Source organism: Ursus maritimus, unplaced genomic scaffold, assembly GCF_017311325.1.
Source record: "Ursus maritimus isolate PB19 unplaced genomic scaffold, ASM1731132v1 scaffold_33, whole genome shotgun sequence".
NCBI lineage: Eukaryota > Metazoa > Chordata > Mammalia > Carnivora > Ursidae > Ursus > Ursus maritimus.
Genome location: NW_024425897.1, coordinates 12654026 through 12673411, shown reverse-complemented (window position 1 = coordinate 12673411; position 19386 = coordinate 12654026). Strand labels below are relative to the sequence as shown.

Below are 19386 nucleotides of genomic sequence, written 5' to 3'. Positions count from 1 at the left end.
GGTGACCTCGGGCCAGTGACTTCACTTCTCTGTCTCATCTCCCCAGCAGCAGAACGGGGACAGGAAATGGCAGTGGACTCCCAGGCCTCCCAGTACCGTTGCAGGGTGGGAGGGGGTGATGGCTATGAAGTGCTTGGCACGAGGCCTGGTATACAGTAAGCACCATTAAGCGCTTGCTGGAATTCACCATCATGAGGCGTTTGGGAAGTACTTGTCCAAGGAATGAACTGAGGGGTAAACGCCGACAGACCTCCTCTCCCTTACCCTCCCCCACCTTTCTGGCCCTCTAGCTCCCCCCACCCCCACCATCCCCTTCTATCCCTCCCCACCCCCGTTCCCCCAGCCTCACCCTGCAGAGCGAAGTCCATGATGCTGGGGTCCAGGGCGTCCACCTCAGTGCTCATGTCGGTGCTGATGTTGATGAAGTCCACAGGGGCCCTTCCCAGGGCAGGGTGGGGCAGGGGGCTGGGGCTCAGCTCTGGCAGGGCTTGCAGGGGCGGCGTCTGGGCCGGGGCGGGAGAGTCTGGGGCCAGATGTGCCTGGGGCTGGACCTGGTGGTGCAAGGGGACCGACTGCAAGGACAGGGTCATCAGGGGCTGGGGTGGGAGCTGGGAGACAGCCAGGCAGCCATGAGCCATGGCCACCGTGGCGGCGTGAGTCAGCACAGCGCTCTCGGGGTTGCCGGGCCGCCTGCAGCTTTCTGGTCGGTCCGAGATCAGCTTGTCCAGCTCCTCTGCAGGCAAGGGAGAGGTCCCTCAGAAGTCACCCTGCAGTTCCCAGGCCCCAGTGTCACCATGCATGTAACACTAGCCATCAATCCCCTTGGATTCTCTGAACCTCGGTCTTTTCATCTGTGAGAGGGCACCATACACTCTGCACAGTGTTGTTGGGGAAAGTAATGAAATCACAGATTGCACAGGGTATCTGAGGAATGAGGGAGCCTCCTGTGGTAGCAGTAGCTCCTCTCTTGGGGACAGTGCCTTAGCCCTAGGATGTCCCTTGAAGCTAACGGCCCTGCAGGAGGAGGAGGAAAGGCAGACACGACAAGTCCCACGGTGTCGGGACAAAATGAATGAACACACAAGGTGTCCTAGCCACTCCCTGCTACTAAGGAGACATTGAGAAGTGTTACTATGGGTAAAGATCCTCCTGGATGCTCTTGGCGAGAAACGAGACAAAGGACTGCTCTGAAATGATTTTTGGTTATTGGTTTCCGTCTCCTTGAATGTAACACCAATTTGAGACTGGACCACTAGGGTCCCAGGACCTATTTTTTTTTTTATTTTTATTTTTTAAAGATTTTTATTTATTTATTAGAGACAGACAGCCAGCAAGAGAGGGAACACAAGCAGAGGAAGAAGCAGGCTCCCAGCAGAGGAGCCTGATGTGGGGCTCGATCCCAGAACGCCAGGATCATGCCCTGAGCCGAAGGCAGACGCTTAACGACTGCGCCACCCAGGTGCCCCTGACACCCATTTTAGAAAAGAGGACACTTAGGGGCGCCTGGGTGGTTCAGTTGGTTAAGCATCTGCCTTCGGCTCAGGGCATGATCCCGGGGTCCTGGGATCGAGCCCCACATTGGGCTCCCTGTCTCACTGAGGGCCTATGGGATGGCGCCATGGTCCCCGAGCCGGATGTGGGGCTCGATCCCAGGACGCTGGGATCATGACCTGAGCCGAAGGCAGACGCTTAACGACGGAGCCACCCAGGCGCCCCAGCCCTGGAAACGTTTAAATGAGATTCCCACCAATCATATATGAAGGCGCCTATTTCTCCACATCCTAGCCCACACTGGGTGTTATTGTTTTATTATTTTATTGTTTTGAAACTCGGTGCCAAGGCGGTAGGCACGGTAAGAAAGCGATGTCCTCCCATGGTTGTTGAGTTCGGCATTTCTCTGGGAGAAACTAGGGGCAGGCCCCTGACCAGGCCCCTCCGCAGACCAGCCCCAGGGGAGGCATATTTCCCTGGAGGAAAGGAGGAAGGCCCACCAGGGGCCCGTGGCAGAGCGGGGCCGGGAGGGCGGGGACATGTGGCGCGGGTGGCGGTGGGGGTGTCTAGGCTCACCGGGGTTGGCCATGCTCCGGCGGATGGCGGCGAGGTCCTTCCTCTTCCACTTGTACATCTCCTCCTCCATCTTGTCGATGCGGGCCAGGTTCAGGGCCCACAGGCAGCCCTTGCGCGAGGAGCCGCTGGTCTTGTTCTCCACCTTCTCGAAGCATTTGTTCAGGGACAGGTTGTGTCGTACTGAGTTCTTCCAGCCGTCGGGAGCCGTCTGTGGGGACAGAAGGACATGCAGGAGACCCCCCTCAGAGACCTCCCCGTAAGCTCTTCTTCTCCAGGGGCATCTCAGACGCAGGCCTCAAGGGGCAGGGCATGACCATAGCGGGCGAAGTGACAGTCCGATGCCCAGCCTTGTGCTGGGAAGACAAGAGAGACTGGTGGGGACTGGAGGGGCCGCGCCCTCTTAAAGGGCCAGCCTCATGTCAGCTCCAGCTAACAGTTACTACGTGAGAACAGGCCCAGGGATGCCGAATGTCCCTCTTTCTCTCCTCTTCAGGAAGCGAGCAAGAGAGAGGATGCTACCACGCGGGTAACTGGTCAAGTGTATTCAAAGCCAATCGTGTTTCGATGCTCCCACTTGATTGTTAGGTAACCAGATACTACCGTGCGCCGCACACGCTACCCCCGGCCGCCCGCACACGCACCCACCACTGCCTGCATTCTTTCTGCTAAGGACGCTGTCCAAGTCGGGGACCCTGCAGCTTGGTACCCTCTGACCACCTGCTCATTTTTCTTTGATACCAACAAAAATAACGTTACCGATGTCCAACCACGCGCCAGGAGCCACCAAGGCCCTTCACACACCGAGTCCTCACTCACCTGGCCAGCTGGGTATCATGCTCCCATCTCACGCATGAGCAAACCGAGGCTCGGAGAGGCAACTGCTCTCGCCACGTCTGTGTTCTGCATCAGTATGTTTTAGGGAGTCTGTGTGGAGCCACGAGTCTGGCCCCGCCACCCTTGGCCCCCCCACCCCCAGGATGCCTGGTGAACTCCTTCTCTGGGCAGAGCCCAGCTCAAATGCCCCCCCTCCTTCTGGACGTCTTTGCCCGTGTGTGTGTGAATGCACAGGTCCAGGGGTCTATGGACGTCACCAGGGACCTAAGACGGTGACCCAGTTTGGCCTGGGGCCAGTCCCAGGTCGTGGCCGTGTGTGGGAGAGGCCGGAGCAGCTCTAGCACCCCTACCCCGGGCTGGGGCCCCTCACCTTGAAGTAGGGGAAGTGCTCCTTCATGAAGCTGTAGATTTCGCTCACGGGCAAGCTGCCCGTCTTGCTGTTCTTCAAGGCCATGGCGATCAGACAGCTGGAGGTGAAGGGTGGGGCAGGCCCGGTGTAAAGGCATCTCAGGCTGATAGCCCAAGGCCCCCTCTGCCAGGAAGTCTGCCCTGCTTGACCCCACCAGTTCCAACCCTTACATACTCAAACAGTGTTAGTTCTGATACCTTGTCATAGCCCTACCTCTTGCCCACCCCCTGCCCTTCTCCTTGACCCTGAGCTCAGACAGTGGTACCAATTTGAGGAAACTCTTTTCCTCTCTTTATCCCTTCCCCATAGTTAATGTCTGTGGGCCTTCGGACTTTAACTAGGCTGCTTACCGCCACCCACCAAATCTCGTGAGGTACACAAGGTTATTATGTTGATGACTTTTTACATCAGAGGGAACTGAGGCTCAGAGAGGCCATCGGGCTCAGGGTCTGGAGTGGGTTTCCCACCCTGAGAGCTGACTGAGCCCATGACAGTCCTTCCTAGAGCATGTCCCACCTGGGGGCTCCCCACTCCCCAAAATCTCCCCCCTTGCAAGTCTGAGCTGTCCTAAAGGCAGCCGTCGCCTCTCTCCTCCCCGAGCCCCCCGGCCCTGGCCTGCCCTGGACCTCACCTGTATGAGTAGATGGGCTTGGGGTAATGTTTGGGATGAAGTTCCTGAGATGAGTAGATGGCCGTGCGGGGCTGGGGGTAGGGAGTCCGTGCTCCGAATGGGGAGCCGTACAGGCCCACGGGAGGGCACTTCCCACAGGGACAGAAAGAAGGTGAGAGAGAGCATAAGCCACTCACAGGAACCCCACCCCACCCCAGCCTCGCTTTTTAGGAGATGCTGTTTAGCAAGATGTGAAGTCCACGGCCCCAGGAGATGATCCTGTCTCTGTTCCCTGCAGGGGTTTTAGGGAACCCCATGAATGACTCCATGACACGGGCATGGGGAATGCTATCTCCGTGTTGCCGGGGAGTAAACTGAGGCTCAGCGAGGTCCCCGGCCAGCCCAATGCAGGAATGCGAGTCTCTGAGTCCAGGGCACCCCCGCAAGCCCCCGTTACCTGCTGGGTGCCTGGGGGGAGCGGTAACTGTGTTTGGGAGGCGGGGGAGTACAGCTGCGACGCGTTCTGCAGGCCGGAGGAGGGCTGGCCCCCCACAGGGATCTGGTTCATCTGCAGGGGCCACAACAGGAGACAGAGGTCAGGGTGAGAGTGGGGCACCCCAGCCCTGGAAGACCCCCGCTCGAGCTCCCCGGCCCATGCAGTGGTGCTTACGCTAGCTCCGTGATTGGCTATGGGGCCCAGGCCTAGCATGCCTGGGGGGGCCATGCCAGCCGCGCCGTGGAGCAGGGCCCCAGGGGTGGCTCCCACGTGCAGGTCAGCCGCACTGGCCAAGGCACCTGCAAAGGGAAGCACAGAGATGCCGCTGGGCTGGAGGAACAGGGTCTGCAGGCAGAGCGGCTCAGTCCCTGGACGGCTCTGGAGGACAGAGCCTGCCCCCACCCTTGGGGCCAGGTGCACAGCACGTGCTTGGCAAATCACTGCCCTGGCGTGTGGTGCTGAACCGTGGGTTCCTACCAGCTGTGTGACCTTGGGCCAGCCTCAGTTTCCCCGTCTGTACAGTAGACCTACGGAGATCCCCTGCGTATGAAGTTGCTGTGGGGGTTTAAATGAGGTAACGTCTGTAAAATCCTTATCACATTGCGAGCTACGTGACAACATCTTGATAAATATGAATCAATAGCAAATAATGATGATGACATCATTACTATCTTGGTTCTCGTCCATCATGAAGCTAAAACATCAATTCACTATTCATCTCTCGCCCTCAGAATCATGCCTGGGTTTCCCAGTGCCACTAGGCTTAGCTCTGAATGCCTTTGTGCCTCCTCTCCCCTCGGCCAAGCCCTGCTTCTCTGCCCAGGATGGGCTCAGCATCAGCAGACGTACTCACACCTGCATGCCAGCCGCCCAGGTCCAGGCCCGGGACAGACATTGCTAATCTATCACAGATCCTCGCTGAACCATTTTGCTTTGGGGCTGCCTTCTAGATTAAACAGGGTTGACCTGCAAGATAATCCTGCCCTGGGGCCACCTCTTCCAGGAAGCCTTTGGGGGGGGGGGTCCCTCGGCTCTCTTCTGAGTCCTGGCTGCCACCTGGGCTCATCCGTGGTGCCTTTGGTCTGTCTGCCTTGCCCTCTCTTGGACCAGACCCCCAGCTCCCCGAGAACTAGGACCACGTCTTATACGACTCAGGGCTCCAAACACCTGGCACAGAGACAGGAGCGCAGGAGGGGTGCGGCCGCACAGTGGAGAAGGGAGGGGCTTCCTTCTTTCACGCCTCCTATCTGTCCGTGACCTAGGACACCTACCATGTGTCCAAGGTACTTTCGCCATTGAATCTTTGCAACACCCCAGAGGGCATCTCTGCTACCCTTTCGTTGCAGATAAGGGACTAGGTCCGAGGGGAAAGTACTCGCCCAAGGCCATAGAGTTGGAGGCTGTAGATCAGCATTTGACAAATGATGGCCAGCAAGCCAATTCCAGCCTGTGGCGTGTTTTTTTAAATAAAGTTTTATTGGTACATGGCTACACCCATTCATTTACATTGTCTGGGGCTGGGCTGGCACTACAGGGACATGCTGAACACTTCCAACAGAGACTGTATGGCCTACGGAGTCTAAATGTTTACCACGTGGCCCTTTACAGAAAGAGGGCACCGACCCCCGCTCTAGATGTTTTGGCCAGGAACAATTTGTTCAACGAAACAAACACCCCTAGGCCCCAATTTTTCAACTATTGATCCTTTTAATGTAGTGTGATGATTGTTTTCAACACTTTCTGTGTCTCTCAATATTTAGTCTACTTGCCATGACTGCAACTGGCTGTCATTTATTGAGCACCTACTGTGTGCCAGGACCGACGGCACTTTGCACGTATCATCTCTCTGAAGATCAGGGTTCCGCAGACTTCTTCAGGAAAGGGCCAGAGAGCGAACATCTGAGGCTCTGCCGGCCATAGGGTTTCTGTCTTTGGGTTTTTTTACAACCCTCGAAAAATGTAAAACCATTCTTCACGCCAGGGCGATACAAAAAACAGGCTGCAGGTTCCTGGCTGCGTTTGGCCCGCGGGCCAAGTTTGCCAACTGCTTTGCTCACAGTGTAGCAGGGAAGGGGCACGGCTGCCTTTATTCTTCTCTGAAACCTTAGCTAACACACAGCCTGGCCCACGGTGGTGAGCAAATGAATGAACCACATCCCTCTGAGAAGGGTATAATCAGTCACATCTTACAGATGCAGAAACAGGCCCAGAGAGAGAGAGACCCGGCCACAGTCACCCAGCTGGTGGGGGGCAGTGCTGGGCGTCGCCCCTCCCCTGCACCACCCTCGCCCCCCCCCCCAGCCCCTGCAGCTACCTGGGTGTGGGTGCGGTGCACTGGGGCCACCCAGGTCCACGCGGCCACTCGCCATCTGCTGCAGCCGTGGCACGTCCACCGCTGTGAGCCACGACAACGACTGTAGGTCCCCGGGAAGGTCATCATCGCTGCTGGTGGCCAGGAGCCTGCAGGGAGGGGCAGGAGCTCGGGCAGGGCGGGGAGCTCAGGCCGGCTCCTGGGGGGGCTCCTGGGGGGGCTCCCCCACCCCTGGAATCACCCCCTAGCCCCTCACCTCCCCAAGCTGCCCTCATCTGCCCATCCGCTGGGCTAGGCCTGGTCCCGGGATCCCCCCCTTTGGCGGCCAGATCGCACATCCTCAAATCAGTCCTTCGTTTGCTGCCTCTGACCTTAGCCCCTACCTACCCCCAGAATAATAAACACTACTGTTTGTTGAGCACTTACTATGCGCCGGGTGTCCTATCAAGTCCTTCACAGGGAGTCAGCCATTTAACATCCCTGGTCACCCCATGAGGCAAATGGTAGTCATAGTAGTAGTATACCCATTTTACAGATGGGGAAACCAAGGTGCAGGGCTCAGTGCTCAACAGGCACAGTCCTTTTCAGTCCTGTTCAATCCCTGCAGCAGCCCTGAGAGGTAGGATACGCCCATATGCCCCTCTTACATTCGGGGAAACTGAGGCTCAGAGCACTGAGTCACTTGCCCAAAGCCACACGTAACAGGAAGCGGTGGGGCCGGGACCCAGGCAGCAGAGCCCGAAGCCCGAGCCCCTCCCCATGCCCCCAGGCAGCCCCTGGAGACCCCCTGTAGGACCCACGCCCACCACCCCTCAGCAGACTTGTGAACAAAACCATCACTGTCCTCAGAAAGAGGAAGGCTACCCATTGAGGATGGCAGGCAGGCACCCTGCTGTGGGGTAAGCAGGCCTCCCCAGCCCCCCTAAAGTCATGCTTGTCACACGGCTCCAAGGGCATGGGCTGCATGGCAGCATCTCGTCCACGGGGTAAGGTGGCCGCAAACTGGCCCGGAGCCCACACCAGACCCACCATGCCCCCCCACCCCCCCGCAGGCCAGGGCCTTTCTGCTGTGTGGCCCAGAGGCCCACAGTCCACATTCTGAGCTCCACGGTTTAAGAATAAGTGTCTCGGGGCTTCCTAGAAAGGGGGAGAGAGAAAGCAGTGCAGCCTTTGGCTTTGTCACGCGTGGGACAGGGGACCCACCGTGGGGCATCCGCCTCGGCCACCCCTGGGCCACCCCAACTAGTGCTCTCCCCGCCGTCTTGCTGTCCCTCTCCGTCTCTCTCCCCCCTCCCCCCCCTCGCCCGCGCTCTCTTCCCTTCTGTTTTAGGGCCACAATTAGCGTTGCCATGGCCACAACTGCTCCTTGGTGCGGGGCCTGGGCCCTCAGCCCACCAAGCTGGCATCAGGTGACCGTCGGGCTGCCCCAGCGATTGGCTGCCTTGTAGGAAAACAGGGCCTGGAAACGATTTGAAAACCCGGCAGGCCATGTCAGCAGCAGCAGTTGGCCTGGCTGCTGTCCCCCGGCGGCCCATTGTGCAACAAACGACTGTTGCCCCCATGGCACGTGGCCCCCATTGTCCTGGGGTCTCCATGCCATTGTTGTCGTGCCCCCCCCCCCACCCCCAGCTGCCCCTCCTGCAGCCTGCTCGTAACTCATCTGGGGAGTGACAGCCACGGCCCAGGCCTGGGCGATGCCATCTGTCCCCTTCGGGCCCGTGGAGACCATGGGGTGTGACCGAGGGGCAGGGCCTGGTGTGCCGCCCCCTGTATGGGGGTGTCTGGCCTGTCCCCACCCACCCCACGACTGGCCGACCCTCAGAGTCTGGTGGTGCGAACCCTGCTCCTGCTCCGTTACCTGCTGTAGCTCCCCACTGCCCCCGCCGCTCTGTCTGGCGCTGGGGCAGCAGGGAGGAGTGGAGGTGAGCCGCTGCTGGCAGGTTTCGGAAGCCAGGGCCCCACCAAAGCCCCCTGAATGGTGGTGGGGGGCTCGTAAACAGACTGGGTTCCTGGGTGCAAGCAGCTTCTCTGATGGCTGGTGACTCTAACAGATTGTCCCCAGAGTGGTTAAGAGCTTGGGCTCTGGCTTCTAATTCTAGTCTCCACTTAACCTGTGTGCCAGGGCCACTGACTTGACCTCTCTGAGCCTCAATTTTTCATCTGTAAAATAGGGTTAATAACACTTCCTCTTTCCTTGGTGTCGTGGGGATTCAGCGGGTGATCGCATGTAAAGCCCTTGGAACGGCCTGCCGTTAATATTCATAGCCATGTTAATGTTAATATTAGCCAGGTCTCGAGAGCAGTGGGAGTCCATGGAAGCTTTGGGCTGTGGTCTCACACCCCCTCACCCCCGCCTATAAGAAGCACAAGGAGCCTACTGCCACCACCCAGTGTCTCTTCCACCCATCCCACCCCGGAACACCCAAACACGGTCCCACCGCCATGCCTTAGCAATTCCCCCCATGAGGAGTGCCCCCCTTTTGCTTCCTCCCTCCCCTCAAAAATAGCGCCCATCCCTGGAGGCTCACTGCAAATTGTCTTCTGGCCTCTTACTGCCAAAGTGCCTTCAGACCTCATTGGACCCCATCCCTCATTTGACCCGTGGGGAAACTGAGGTTAGAAGGGAAACAGTTTGCTTCCAACTCGTAGTCAGAAAAAGAGCGGGGCTGGGGCTCCTGGCTGCCCGTGTGAGCTCATTCCAGCCCAGGAATGGCTTCTGGTCCAGGAAGTCTTTTGTCACCCTGACCCCAGGCGCAGGGAGCCCTCTGCATCCTGGCTGCTCCCTACACCTTACCAGGGCCAGTGAGCTCGCACGGCTGTCTCTCTGCCCCCTACCCCTCCTGTTGGATCCCTGAGGGCTGGGAGCCCTGTATCATCCTGTGTCCCTGCACACAGTGGTGCTACTTAAATGCCTGCTCGGCTGGTTGAAATAAGCTGACCCCAGGCCACCAACCCAAAGAATGGTGTGACGACGGCTGTCACGTCCAGAACTTTTAGCACTCACAGAGCCAGCTTCTGCCTCCCTGAGTCCTTGCAACAGCCCCCGGACAGGGACAGGGGGCAGGCAGGCAGCCCCACTTTACGGATGGGGAAGCTAAGGCCAGACAGGACTCAAACCCAGGTCTGTCTGCTCCAGTCTGAGGCTGTTCCTGTGAACACGCAGAGAATTAGATGGCCCCAGGGGGGCAATGCTCCCCCTCCATCATCCTGGGGCTTTCAAGTGGGGCTGTGTATACCGGCATCGCCCAGGACCTGGTTCGAAGGCAGAGTTCAAGACCCAGCCCAGAGCCTGGGATCCTGCCCTTGAGCTGTGGGGCCAGGAAGCTGTATTTTAGCACCTCCCATCATGCTCCAGGGCGGGAGGACCGCTCCAAGGTGATGTAACAGGGCCTTGGGCACCGTGCAAGCTGGGCCTCAGTTTATAAAACGGGAATGATAAGGGCATCTCCTCTAAAGTGAAGGTCAAGGGCATAATGCTAGCTCATTAGCATCAGATCAGATGAAACATCGAGTTTCCTGCTGAAAAATCAGGTTTAACTGTTAGTTCAGGGGTCCCAAAGGTGGTCCTTGACAGTGTATCCTTCTCAAACCAACTGGGGGAATTTGTCACCAGCAGGGGGTCCTCATTCGCGAGTGGAGAGCTTTGGGGGCAAAATGAAAATGAAAAGACCTACCTGGCACCCCAGAGTCCCCTTCTGAATTCAGTAGTTCCCCAACAGCTCCCACCCCACACAGGGACACAGCCATCTTTTCCTTATTAGAAAACACACACACACACCCCTGGGGGGTGTCGTCACCCCATTCATGGATAGGAGAGGTGAGGCCAAGCCAGGAGAATTTACCCCAGGCCAATGTGCCAGTGGCCTCAGGTACCTGCCCCAGCACCTTTCCCTGGGCCTCAGTTTCCCCACCTGGAACACCATGGGGTTGAGCCCCTTCCCTGTCGGTGGGACTGCCACTGGGACAGACACACAGCCTGCAGGGCCGCTCGGCGTGGGGGACCGCAGAGGAAGTGGGGGGGATGCGGGAGGATGTGGTTAGACCCTGCTTAGGGGCAAGGTGGTGCCCCCGGGAGATCCACGTCAGAGGAATAGTCTATCACCAGCATAATTATCTGCCAACATTTCCCAAGTGCCTGCAACGTGCTGATCATTCTACATGTCTCATCTGTGCGCCCTTGTGAGTTTGCTCATCAAAAGTCCCAAGCCCTCTGCAGGGCCACACTCGGAGCCCATCCCAGCTAGGGAATGGGAGTCCTGCCTGCCCTCCCCCCCCCCCCGCCATTGCTTTCTCTGGGACATTTCCACGTAGTGGTGACAAGTGTCGGCTCTGGGGTCAGCCAGGCCTGGGTTTGAATCCCACCTGGCTACTTAGTAGTTCTGAGACTGGTCTGCAGCGTTCTGCCTCTCTGGGCCTCAGTTTGCTCGTCTGTACGATGGGTGCTAATGCCTGTCCCCATTCTCACAGGGTGTTTGTTGTAAGGACGGATGAGATGGGGGGGGCCCGGCCCATCTGCACGCATTGCATCGCAGCGGTTAACATGATCATAAACATCTTCTAAAGAGCATGTGCTCAGCACAGAGTGGGCTCCATGGCTAGAGCCCCCAGCAGAGTGCCCGACAGTCAGGAAGCATCTGCTCCGTTCCATAAATACTTCCGGAACTCCCACTTGCCAGGCTGGGTGGCAAGCACACAAAAGTGCCTCTGTCCAGGGAGATAACTTTCTAAGTGACCTGGGAATGCAAAGGACAGAGGATCTGTGCCCTAGCATGCCTACCTTCCTGCCAGCCCTCTTCGGTCTGTACCTCCCTCAACTCTCTCAAGCCTGTGGGATGGCTCCTCAGCAAACCCATTTCACGGATGGGATAGCTGAGGCTCAGAGAGGGGAAGGGCTACCCCTCAGCCACACAGCATGTAAGCAAAAGGGCTGGGGCTTAAGCCACCCGCCCCAGAGCCTCTTTACTTGGTCTCTCTGCCAGTTTTGTCGAAATACATCCAGCTGTGGGCAGGAAGGGTTGTCCTCGTTGTCCTCACCTAGCAAGGATCTGCTAGATGCCTCCGTAGGGATGGGGCCGCTGCTCAGGGGATGCTGCGGTGACCCTGGGCAAAGCGAGACACCACTGGAGTCCATGGCTGCCATTCTAGCTTGATCAGGGGACCCACCTGACCATGCTAATTAGCAACGTCCTTAATTAATCTGCCCTGTCACTGGAGGGATGGAAGCTGAGCCAGGAGGGTGGGGCGCTGCAGGGGTGAGCCCGGGGACACCTGGATGCCAGTCCTGGCTCTACTCCTAACAGAGGTCCTTGTGCAGGTAACTCAATGACTGTGAGTCTCCGCTTCCTCGTGTGCAGAATAGAGGGGGAAACAGGGCCTGCCTCTTGGTGCAGGGTAAACCTCAGGAAGGGTGTGGAACAGCGTTTGGCTCAAGGGCGAGACAACTACTTGTGGAATGGATGGGTTTAACACTTAGCAGTCACAGTGACCTTTCAAAAGAGATGTTAGAACTTGGCCCTGTCCTTAAAACCCGTTAGGGGAGTAAGGGTCCAGCTCCTCACCATGGTCTGGCCCTGGCCGCCTGCCACCCCTCCCTTTATGCCCTCATCTCCTCTGCTCTAGCAAACCTGTCTATCCTTGAGTTCCTCAAACATTCTAAGTTCTCTTTGCACACGCTGTTCCCTCTGCCCGGAATGCTGTTCCATGCACTCATTTGCTACTGGCTCCTCCTCATGCTTCTGGTCTCAGCCTTAATCTTCCCTCCTCTGAGAGATTCTCCCTGGCTACCCACATCCCTGCTGGTCCTTCCTGTGTCTGTGTCTGCAGAACACTCAGCGTTTTTCAAGGAGGTATTCATTTATGTATGTTTCCAGTCTTTCTACGCTAAGAGGGCAAAGGACTGGGAGGCCCTGTATTTTGTTCAGCACCCCGCCCAGGGCCTGGCACCCTGTGGGTATTTCTTACATCTTTGCTGGAATAAGAGAAGGTGGAAGGATACCCCAGCACAGCCCAGCCCGGCCCAGCCCAGCCCAACTATAACGTAATTTGCATTGCTCAATCTCTATCCATTTCTTGCCTGGCTTAACCACACCCCCACCAGGAAGCCCTCCCAGACCAGTCCAGCATCTCCCGGTGTTTCCATTCCCTAGACTGGTTAGAGCTATTAATGTCTACTTAGCATAGACACCAGAGATCACCCATTGATTTTACTCAGGCATTGCCTACCCCCGGCTTCCAGACACTAAACTCCCAGAGGTCAGGGATGACTTTGTCTTATACCTGATTACAGACCCAGAGTGACCAGCACCGCTTTCACGCTTTTCCAAATGTTTGTCCACCCAAGGTGAGCTGGACCCCTGCGGCCACTGCCTGTTGCTGATATAAAGGTAAAACTCCATGGAGCACTTGCTAAGGAGCTTAGCGGGACTTGCAGGGGGCTCCCTGTATTTGTGGATGGATACAGTTTCTCCGGAGATATTTGGTTTATAGAGCTTAAGTCCAGAGCCCGCATTGAACTCTATTCATTTATGAGCTCGATACAGTCGATACAGTAATCGTGCCGTGGAAGGAAACATCCCTTGGCGGCTCAAATCCCATCTCAACCCCTTTGTAGCTATGCGACCTTGCGCAAATTGCTTCACCTCTCCGCAATTCTAAAATGGAATTTTCCCATCTCTAAAACGGAATCATTATCATAACAATTTCCACCACGGAGGGCAGCTGCGAGGATCAGATCAGATAAGGTGTAAGAGAGGACCCGGCACAGGCCATGTTCCTTCTTTTCCCTGCTCTGGCCTTACATGGTCACCAAGAGGGGTTCCCACAGCAAATACTGTCTTTGGGACGCAGATCAGCACCCCAGCAGAGCAGAGGGCACAGGCTCACATCCAGCCCTGGGACATCACTTCTGCTGTCATTACACCATAGAGGTTTTACCTGCCTCCTGAAATTGTGGTTAGTAGGAAATTGTCACATTACCATAAACTGTTCCTGTTCCCAATCCAGCCTTTACACAAAAGGGATTAAGCATTTCATGGCGGTGTTTATTTAGCTAACATAGCTTTTGTAATAGCTTTTGTAACCGTTTACAGGAAAAAGAAAACCAAATGAAGTTTAGCAAGCTTGGGAATTCCCAACAGGGCCAAGAGTGAGCGAAGTATGAAATGATTTGATTAGGAGCCCGGACAAGAGAATCTTTCCTTTCTGGAACTTGGCTGGGACTTGGTGGGGGGGGTGGGGGGGTGGGTTCGTGCATGCGTGTGCACGTGTTTCTTGGGGTGGAACCCAAGACCCCAAAGGAAGGCTGGACCCCCAGGAAGACTGGCCCCCCAGAAAGGCTACCGCTCTTTTCCTTGCCTGCAAGGTAGCCCGAGGAGCTCCTGGCCACCCGGAGGGAGAAGGGGTATATGGATGTTGGGACTTTCCGGGCCCCGGACAGATGGAGCTCCCAGCCTTCCCCTTGCAAGGAGGTCACAACCGATGGGCAGAGCCACACTGATATGGGGGGTGAAACCATCCACACACGCGGCTCAGCGGGGGGCTCGAGAGGAAAAGCAGGGCGCGTCTCCACACCCCGGTCCACACAGCAGGATTTTGTCATCACTTGAGCATAAACCTCCCTACATTTTCATGGACGTGTTATTTCTCCCGTGATATTGAGCCAGCCGGCCATCTACCCAATGAATATTTATTAAGTATCCATCCTGGGCCCGGCATTGTGGTTCAGAGAGGAGAAAACCACTGTTCAAAGAGAGGAAGGGTTTTGCCCTCATCTTAGAGGAGGGACATGGCTCTGGGAGAAGGTGAGGGTCCAAGGAGCCAGCAGTCTGCCTTCTTTCTCTGGGCCTCAGTTGCCCAATCTGCAAAAGGAGGTGGCTGGACCTGACCTCTAGGATAGGTTCCCAAAGTTGGGGCAGGTGGTCGAGACCTGCTGTTCTGCTCCTTCCTGAACGTATGCCTTGTGGCAGGTCAGGACTCCGGGCCTCAGTCTCCTTGTCTGTGAATTGGGATAACGCCAGCACCTAATTTCACGGTTGTTACTGTGGAGGTCAAGCAGGATGGTGCTCTTCCTAAAGGGTTTCGTGGGTTTCCGGCACACAGTAGGTGCTTAGTAACTCATTATTCTGCAGAACCTCGATGAGCGGACTTCCCTCCCAGCCCTGAGCCAAAGGGAAACTGGCTAACTCGCATCCACTATGAACTGTTGCTGTTGTCCGCAGGGTGAGGGCTGCCCCTGGCCCTGGCCCCAGGCCCCAGCGTCGCAGGCGCAGAGGCTGCTGCCAATTTGCTGTCTAGCCCCAGCCACTGACTCCCCGACAGCTCTCCCGGGGAGGGCAGGGCAGCCTCCAGCTGCTGTCCCCCGCCCCTGCCCCCTCCCTCCCTGCACACAGCCATTGAAATCTAACGGCCAAAGGCGGCCCTTGGGGATGGAAGGCTTAGTGGGGGGCTGCATGGGGGCTGGAACCAGGCTGGACTAGCAGCCTGAGTGATCCTTGGAGCCATTCCCTGGAGATGTGAGAGACGGAATGAGAAGCCCATAAACTTCTCCTAGGCTATTATTCAGGGAGAAAAATGGGAGTGGTTGGAAGGGGCTGGGGAGGCATTGCATGATCACCAAAGCTCCCCTCCACGAGAAAGCACTCTACCCCAGGCCTGGCCGAACCCCTTTTCCAGATCAAGGTGCCGGATCCTCCCAATAACCTGTGAACTGGGTTCTCTCGTTGCTCCATTTCACAGGTGAAGAAAGTGAGGCACAGAGAGGGACCGCGACTTGTCCAGGGTCACACAGCTGCGACGTGGTAGAGCAACTTATTCTGTTCTAGCCCTTGTGGGGCATGGGGGGGGTCACGATACCCTCTGGGTGGGACAGCCTCCGGTTCAAGTGCCACTTTACCCATAACTAGCTGTGTCATCCTGTAAAGCCAGTTAATCAGGTCAAGCCTTGGTTTCCTCATCCACGAACCAGGCACAGGAACCCTACGCTCACGGGGATGGTTGTGGCACAAATAGCGGAGGCTTAAGAAACCGCCAGCTGCAACTCCTCTTATCACTACTCTGCCTTCCGGGCATGCTAGCTATGGAACCCAAGAGAGCCCCGGATCCACGCAAACAGAAAAGGCAGGATACCCAGGCAACTTTGGATCCGGTGCCGATGCCAGACTGCTTCTCCTGGCTCCACTGCCCACCCCGCCCCCAGCTGGTCAGGGAACTGGGTAGGCATTGACTGTCCCCCCCACCTGCCACCGGTAAGCCACCTGCCTCCCCTGCCCTCTTTCTGGATGGGAATGGCTTGCTCAGTGCCCCAGTTTGTAAGCTGGGCTGGCCGAGACACAGGAGACCAAGACCCCAAGGCTTGGAGCTGGTGGGAGCCCCTGCTGGGCAGCACCTGGGAGAAGGTGAGGGTCCAAGGAATGACCCCCACACTGAAGGCCCTCCATAGACCCCATCTCTCGTGGAAAGCTGGACTCAGTTGATGGAACTAAGTAGTAAGGACAACAGCAGCTCCTGGTTCGTTGTCTCTTGCTCTATAAAACTTAGTCCTTCCCGGCAGCCACAGGAGGGATGTGCCCTAATCGTGCTCATTTGAAAGACGAGGAAACGCGAGCAAGGCACGGGACTTGTCCAAAGCTGGAGTTTGAACTTGCACACCCATCCGACACCAGAGCAGCCGCCGTTCTCACCCCGATTCCCTGACTCCGGTGCTTTTATGGGGCGCTTTAGGCAACAATAAGACTATGGTTCTGAGCTCTTCCAGCCGGCCCAGGGGAAGCACTGGCTCCCCTCCATCCCCCCTCCCGCCCCCGCCCCACCTTCAAGCTGGGAAGACAAAGGGAGATCCACCCCCATACGTGGATTGCCTCCTGGATGCCAGACATTTTCATAGATATTGCACTTGAAACCGGTGAGAGGTAGCTTTTATGATCCCGGCCGCGCAAACAAGTGAAGTCTCAGAAGTAACATTGCGGGTGTCGTGCGGCGGCCAAGTGGCTGAGTTGGAAATTGTCTAATCTTTCTAAGAACTCCATGCAGTGGGTACTATCCCTATGCCCGTTTCATGCAGGAGGATACTCAAGACCGCTCCACACGGCAGAGGAGCTGGGATCGTAACTGATTTCACAGCCCAAGCTCCTAGCACCCTTCGGCTGCCCCCACTCCACCTGCCATTATTCAAACCCATGAGGGGCTGGAAGGAAGCCCGGAGGTCCGTGGTTGTATGATCTTGGTTAAAGATTTCATTTCACTGCTCCCAGCCTTGGGTCTTCACCTGCACAGTGGAGGCTCATCAGAGCAGCCTCCCAAGCTGGGCATACAGTAGGTGCTCAAGCTGCTGCATGCCTGGCGCACCCCTGGGGTCCCAGATCTGCACACAGGAAGCTCTCAGCAAACAGCTGTTTGAATGTGCATCTTCATTTGGGTCTCGGGAGGCAGCCTCCAGGCCCACAGCCCTGAGGAAGCAACCTCCCTCTAATTGGGGACGGCAGTCGGCCCCAGAAGGCACTGCTGGTGAGTTGCAGTGGCCCCCAGGAGGCCAGACAGCCCCTGGGTAAACAGGGCTGATCCGAGGTGACAGCCTGCTCTTCCCAGACCAGCCCCTGTCCTTCCTGTCCCCACTCCATAATCTGGGCTATGCCCCCTCAAGCCATGGACACGATGCTTGCCTGGACGGGTGGGGCACTGGAAACCAGGTCAGGCCTCCGGGGCTCAAGGGAGAGCGGCTGGGAGGAGACTCCAGAGCATGCCTTTTTCTCCCTCTCTTTGCTGTGTGACCTTGGACAAGCCCCTTCACCCTTCTTGGCTTCGGTCTCCCGGGTTGTAAAAGCAGGGGACTGGACTGGTTGACCCCCTAGGGGCCATTCTAGCTCTGAGGTTTGAAGACAAAAAGGTAAAGGACTCTCTTTACCCATTTGAATCTCGCTTCATCCTGTCTCAAGAAATAATTGATTTTGGCCTCAGACTCCACCCAATTTATTCCTCAAATACATGAGGCCCAGGAGAGACCTTAATCCAAGAGCATGATTTAACTGACAAGTGAACGAGGCCCGGAGAAGGCAAGGGACTTGCTGAAAATCATACAGCCTGGCTAAGATTTCAGGAGTTCCCACTCACAACTTTTCCAGCATCCAATGAGGATGGAAGCCAATTCCTCCCACCACCACAGCCCCCCACCAAATCTTTTGGGGGGCATTTCCTGGAGCCCTATTAGGGCCACTCTAGGGGAAGCAATAGCTTCTATTCTCATCTTTACATTCACCAGGATGCCCCGGCTCTCACCCAGGAGCAGACCTCTCTAGGAGGAGACAAAAGACTGGGCTTTTAGAGGTCCCATTGCCCCAGGCCACATGCCCAGACACCCTCAGAGAGGCCAACTTCGAAATTGAGATCTCCCTCTCTTGCAAAATCACAGAATTTAATGTAACGATAGTTCTTGGGCAGAAACCATAAACAGCACATTACACAATTTAAAAATATATCATGTGTTATTGCTGAAGCAACCCTCACCTGTACTCCTGCGGAGAGGGGTGGTGATTTTGCCCTGAGTTTCGAACAATTCCTGACATCATGGATGAGATGTCACTTTCTATCATCTCCTTGGGGAAAAGACAAGCAGAAAACAAAGCTCCCATCAGTGACGATGTGGACAGGGCAGAAACCCAGTTTTCCCACAATTCAGAAGGATGGAACTCAAGCATCTAGCGGAACACTTCAGAAAAAAAAAAAAATTCAGGTTCTTTCAAATTCGTGGGGGAAGGGCGGAGGAAGGCTCTAGAATCCAAATGTCAAGTCTTGGAAAATGTGGACTTGCAAAATAGGAATCAGAAAAACCGGATTCCCTTCCCAGCCTATTTTCAAGCTCAGTTCAGTTACAATCCCTTTGAAAATTAAAAAAAAAAAAAAAAAAGACAGTTTGATGTGTCATGTATCTTTCTCTGGGGGAGCCAGAGTCCCACTTGCAAAGGGAATAATCCCCTCAGAGCTCCCTCCCTGGAAATGCCTACAGAAATGCCACATGCCCCGGCTGGAAAACCAGTCCCACCCCCACCCGCACCTCACCCCCTGCCACACACAAACACAGCCTAAACAAAACAAAACAAAACTTCCCTAAGTGTCTCAAACTCCAACCCTGAAACGAACACAGAAACCCACCAAAAGACTTTCATTTCCTCCCCAAAAGTCACTCAGGAATTCCCGGGAAGGAGAAAAGGGGAGCAGAGAGAGGTAGCCCCTACGGCCCCTGCACCCGGGTCTCCACCCTGGAAATGCAATGCAGGGCACTGCCCCGGAGGAGGGAGCAAAGCCGACCCTGCAAGGTGGTACCTGGAGCGGATCCTCGCCGGGCCGCCGCTGCAGGCGCTCCTGGGGCGGGCGGGGGTTTCCGAGGGGGGCTCTCTCGCGCTCGCCCCTCGCGTTCCGCAATTTGGCCGCCGTCGCGGCTCGAACCGTTTTTAAATTTCCCTCTCTGGAGCTGTCCAGCTCAGAGCATGCGCAGTAGCCGCGCAGGGGGCTTTTTCCCCAAGGGTCAGTTACAGGGCAGGGTCAAGGGGATTGCAGCGGGTGTTTCCCAGCAGCCGCGAGCCTTGCACGCCCCGAGCTCCGGGTGGGGTGGGGTGGGGCGGGGCGGGGCGCAGGGGTGGAGACACCCCTCCTCAAACTTTGCCCCAGTG

At 56.6% G+C, this 19386-nt stretch overlaps 2 protein-coding genes across 2 annotated transcripts in view; one reads left to right on the top strand and one right to left on the bottom strand.

Annotated features, from left to right (window-relative positions):
* FOXN4 (forkhead box N4) overlaps positions 1 to 19044 on the bottom strand; it is a 21588-nt gene extending 2544 nt beyond the window's left edge. The window contains exons 1-8 of the mRNA XM_040619809.1: positions 18224 to 19044; positions 6731 to 6876; positions 4591 to 4715; positions 4378 to 4488; positions 3942 to 4069; positions 3272 to 3368; positions 2068 to 2275; positions 350 to 733 (exon numbers count right to left, since the gene is read on the bottom strand). Of these exons, the coding sequence (XP_040475743.1) occupies positions 350 to 733; positions 2068 to 2275; positions 3272 to 3368; positions 3942 to 4069; positions 4378 to 4488; positions 4591 to 4715; positions 6731 to 6876; positions 18224 to 18414 (1390 nt within the window). The 5' untranslated portion in view covers positions 18415 to 19044. The remainder of the gene's footprint in view (positions 1 to 349; positions 734 to 2067; positions 2276 to 3271; positions 3369 to 3941; positions 4070 to 4377; positions 4489 to 4590; positions 4716 to 6730; positions 6877 to 18223) is intronic.
* Positions 1 to 19386, top strand: part of MYO1H (myosin IH) — a 132968-nt gene that overhangs the window by 6023 nt on the left and 107559 nt on the right. The window lies entirely within an intron of this gene.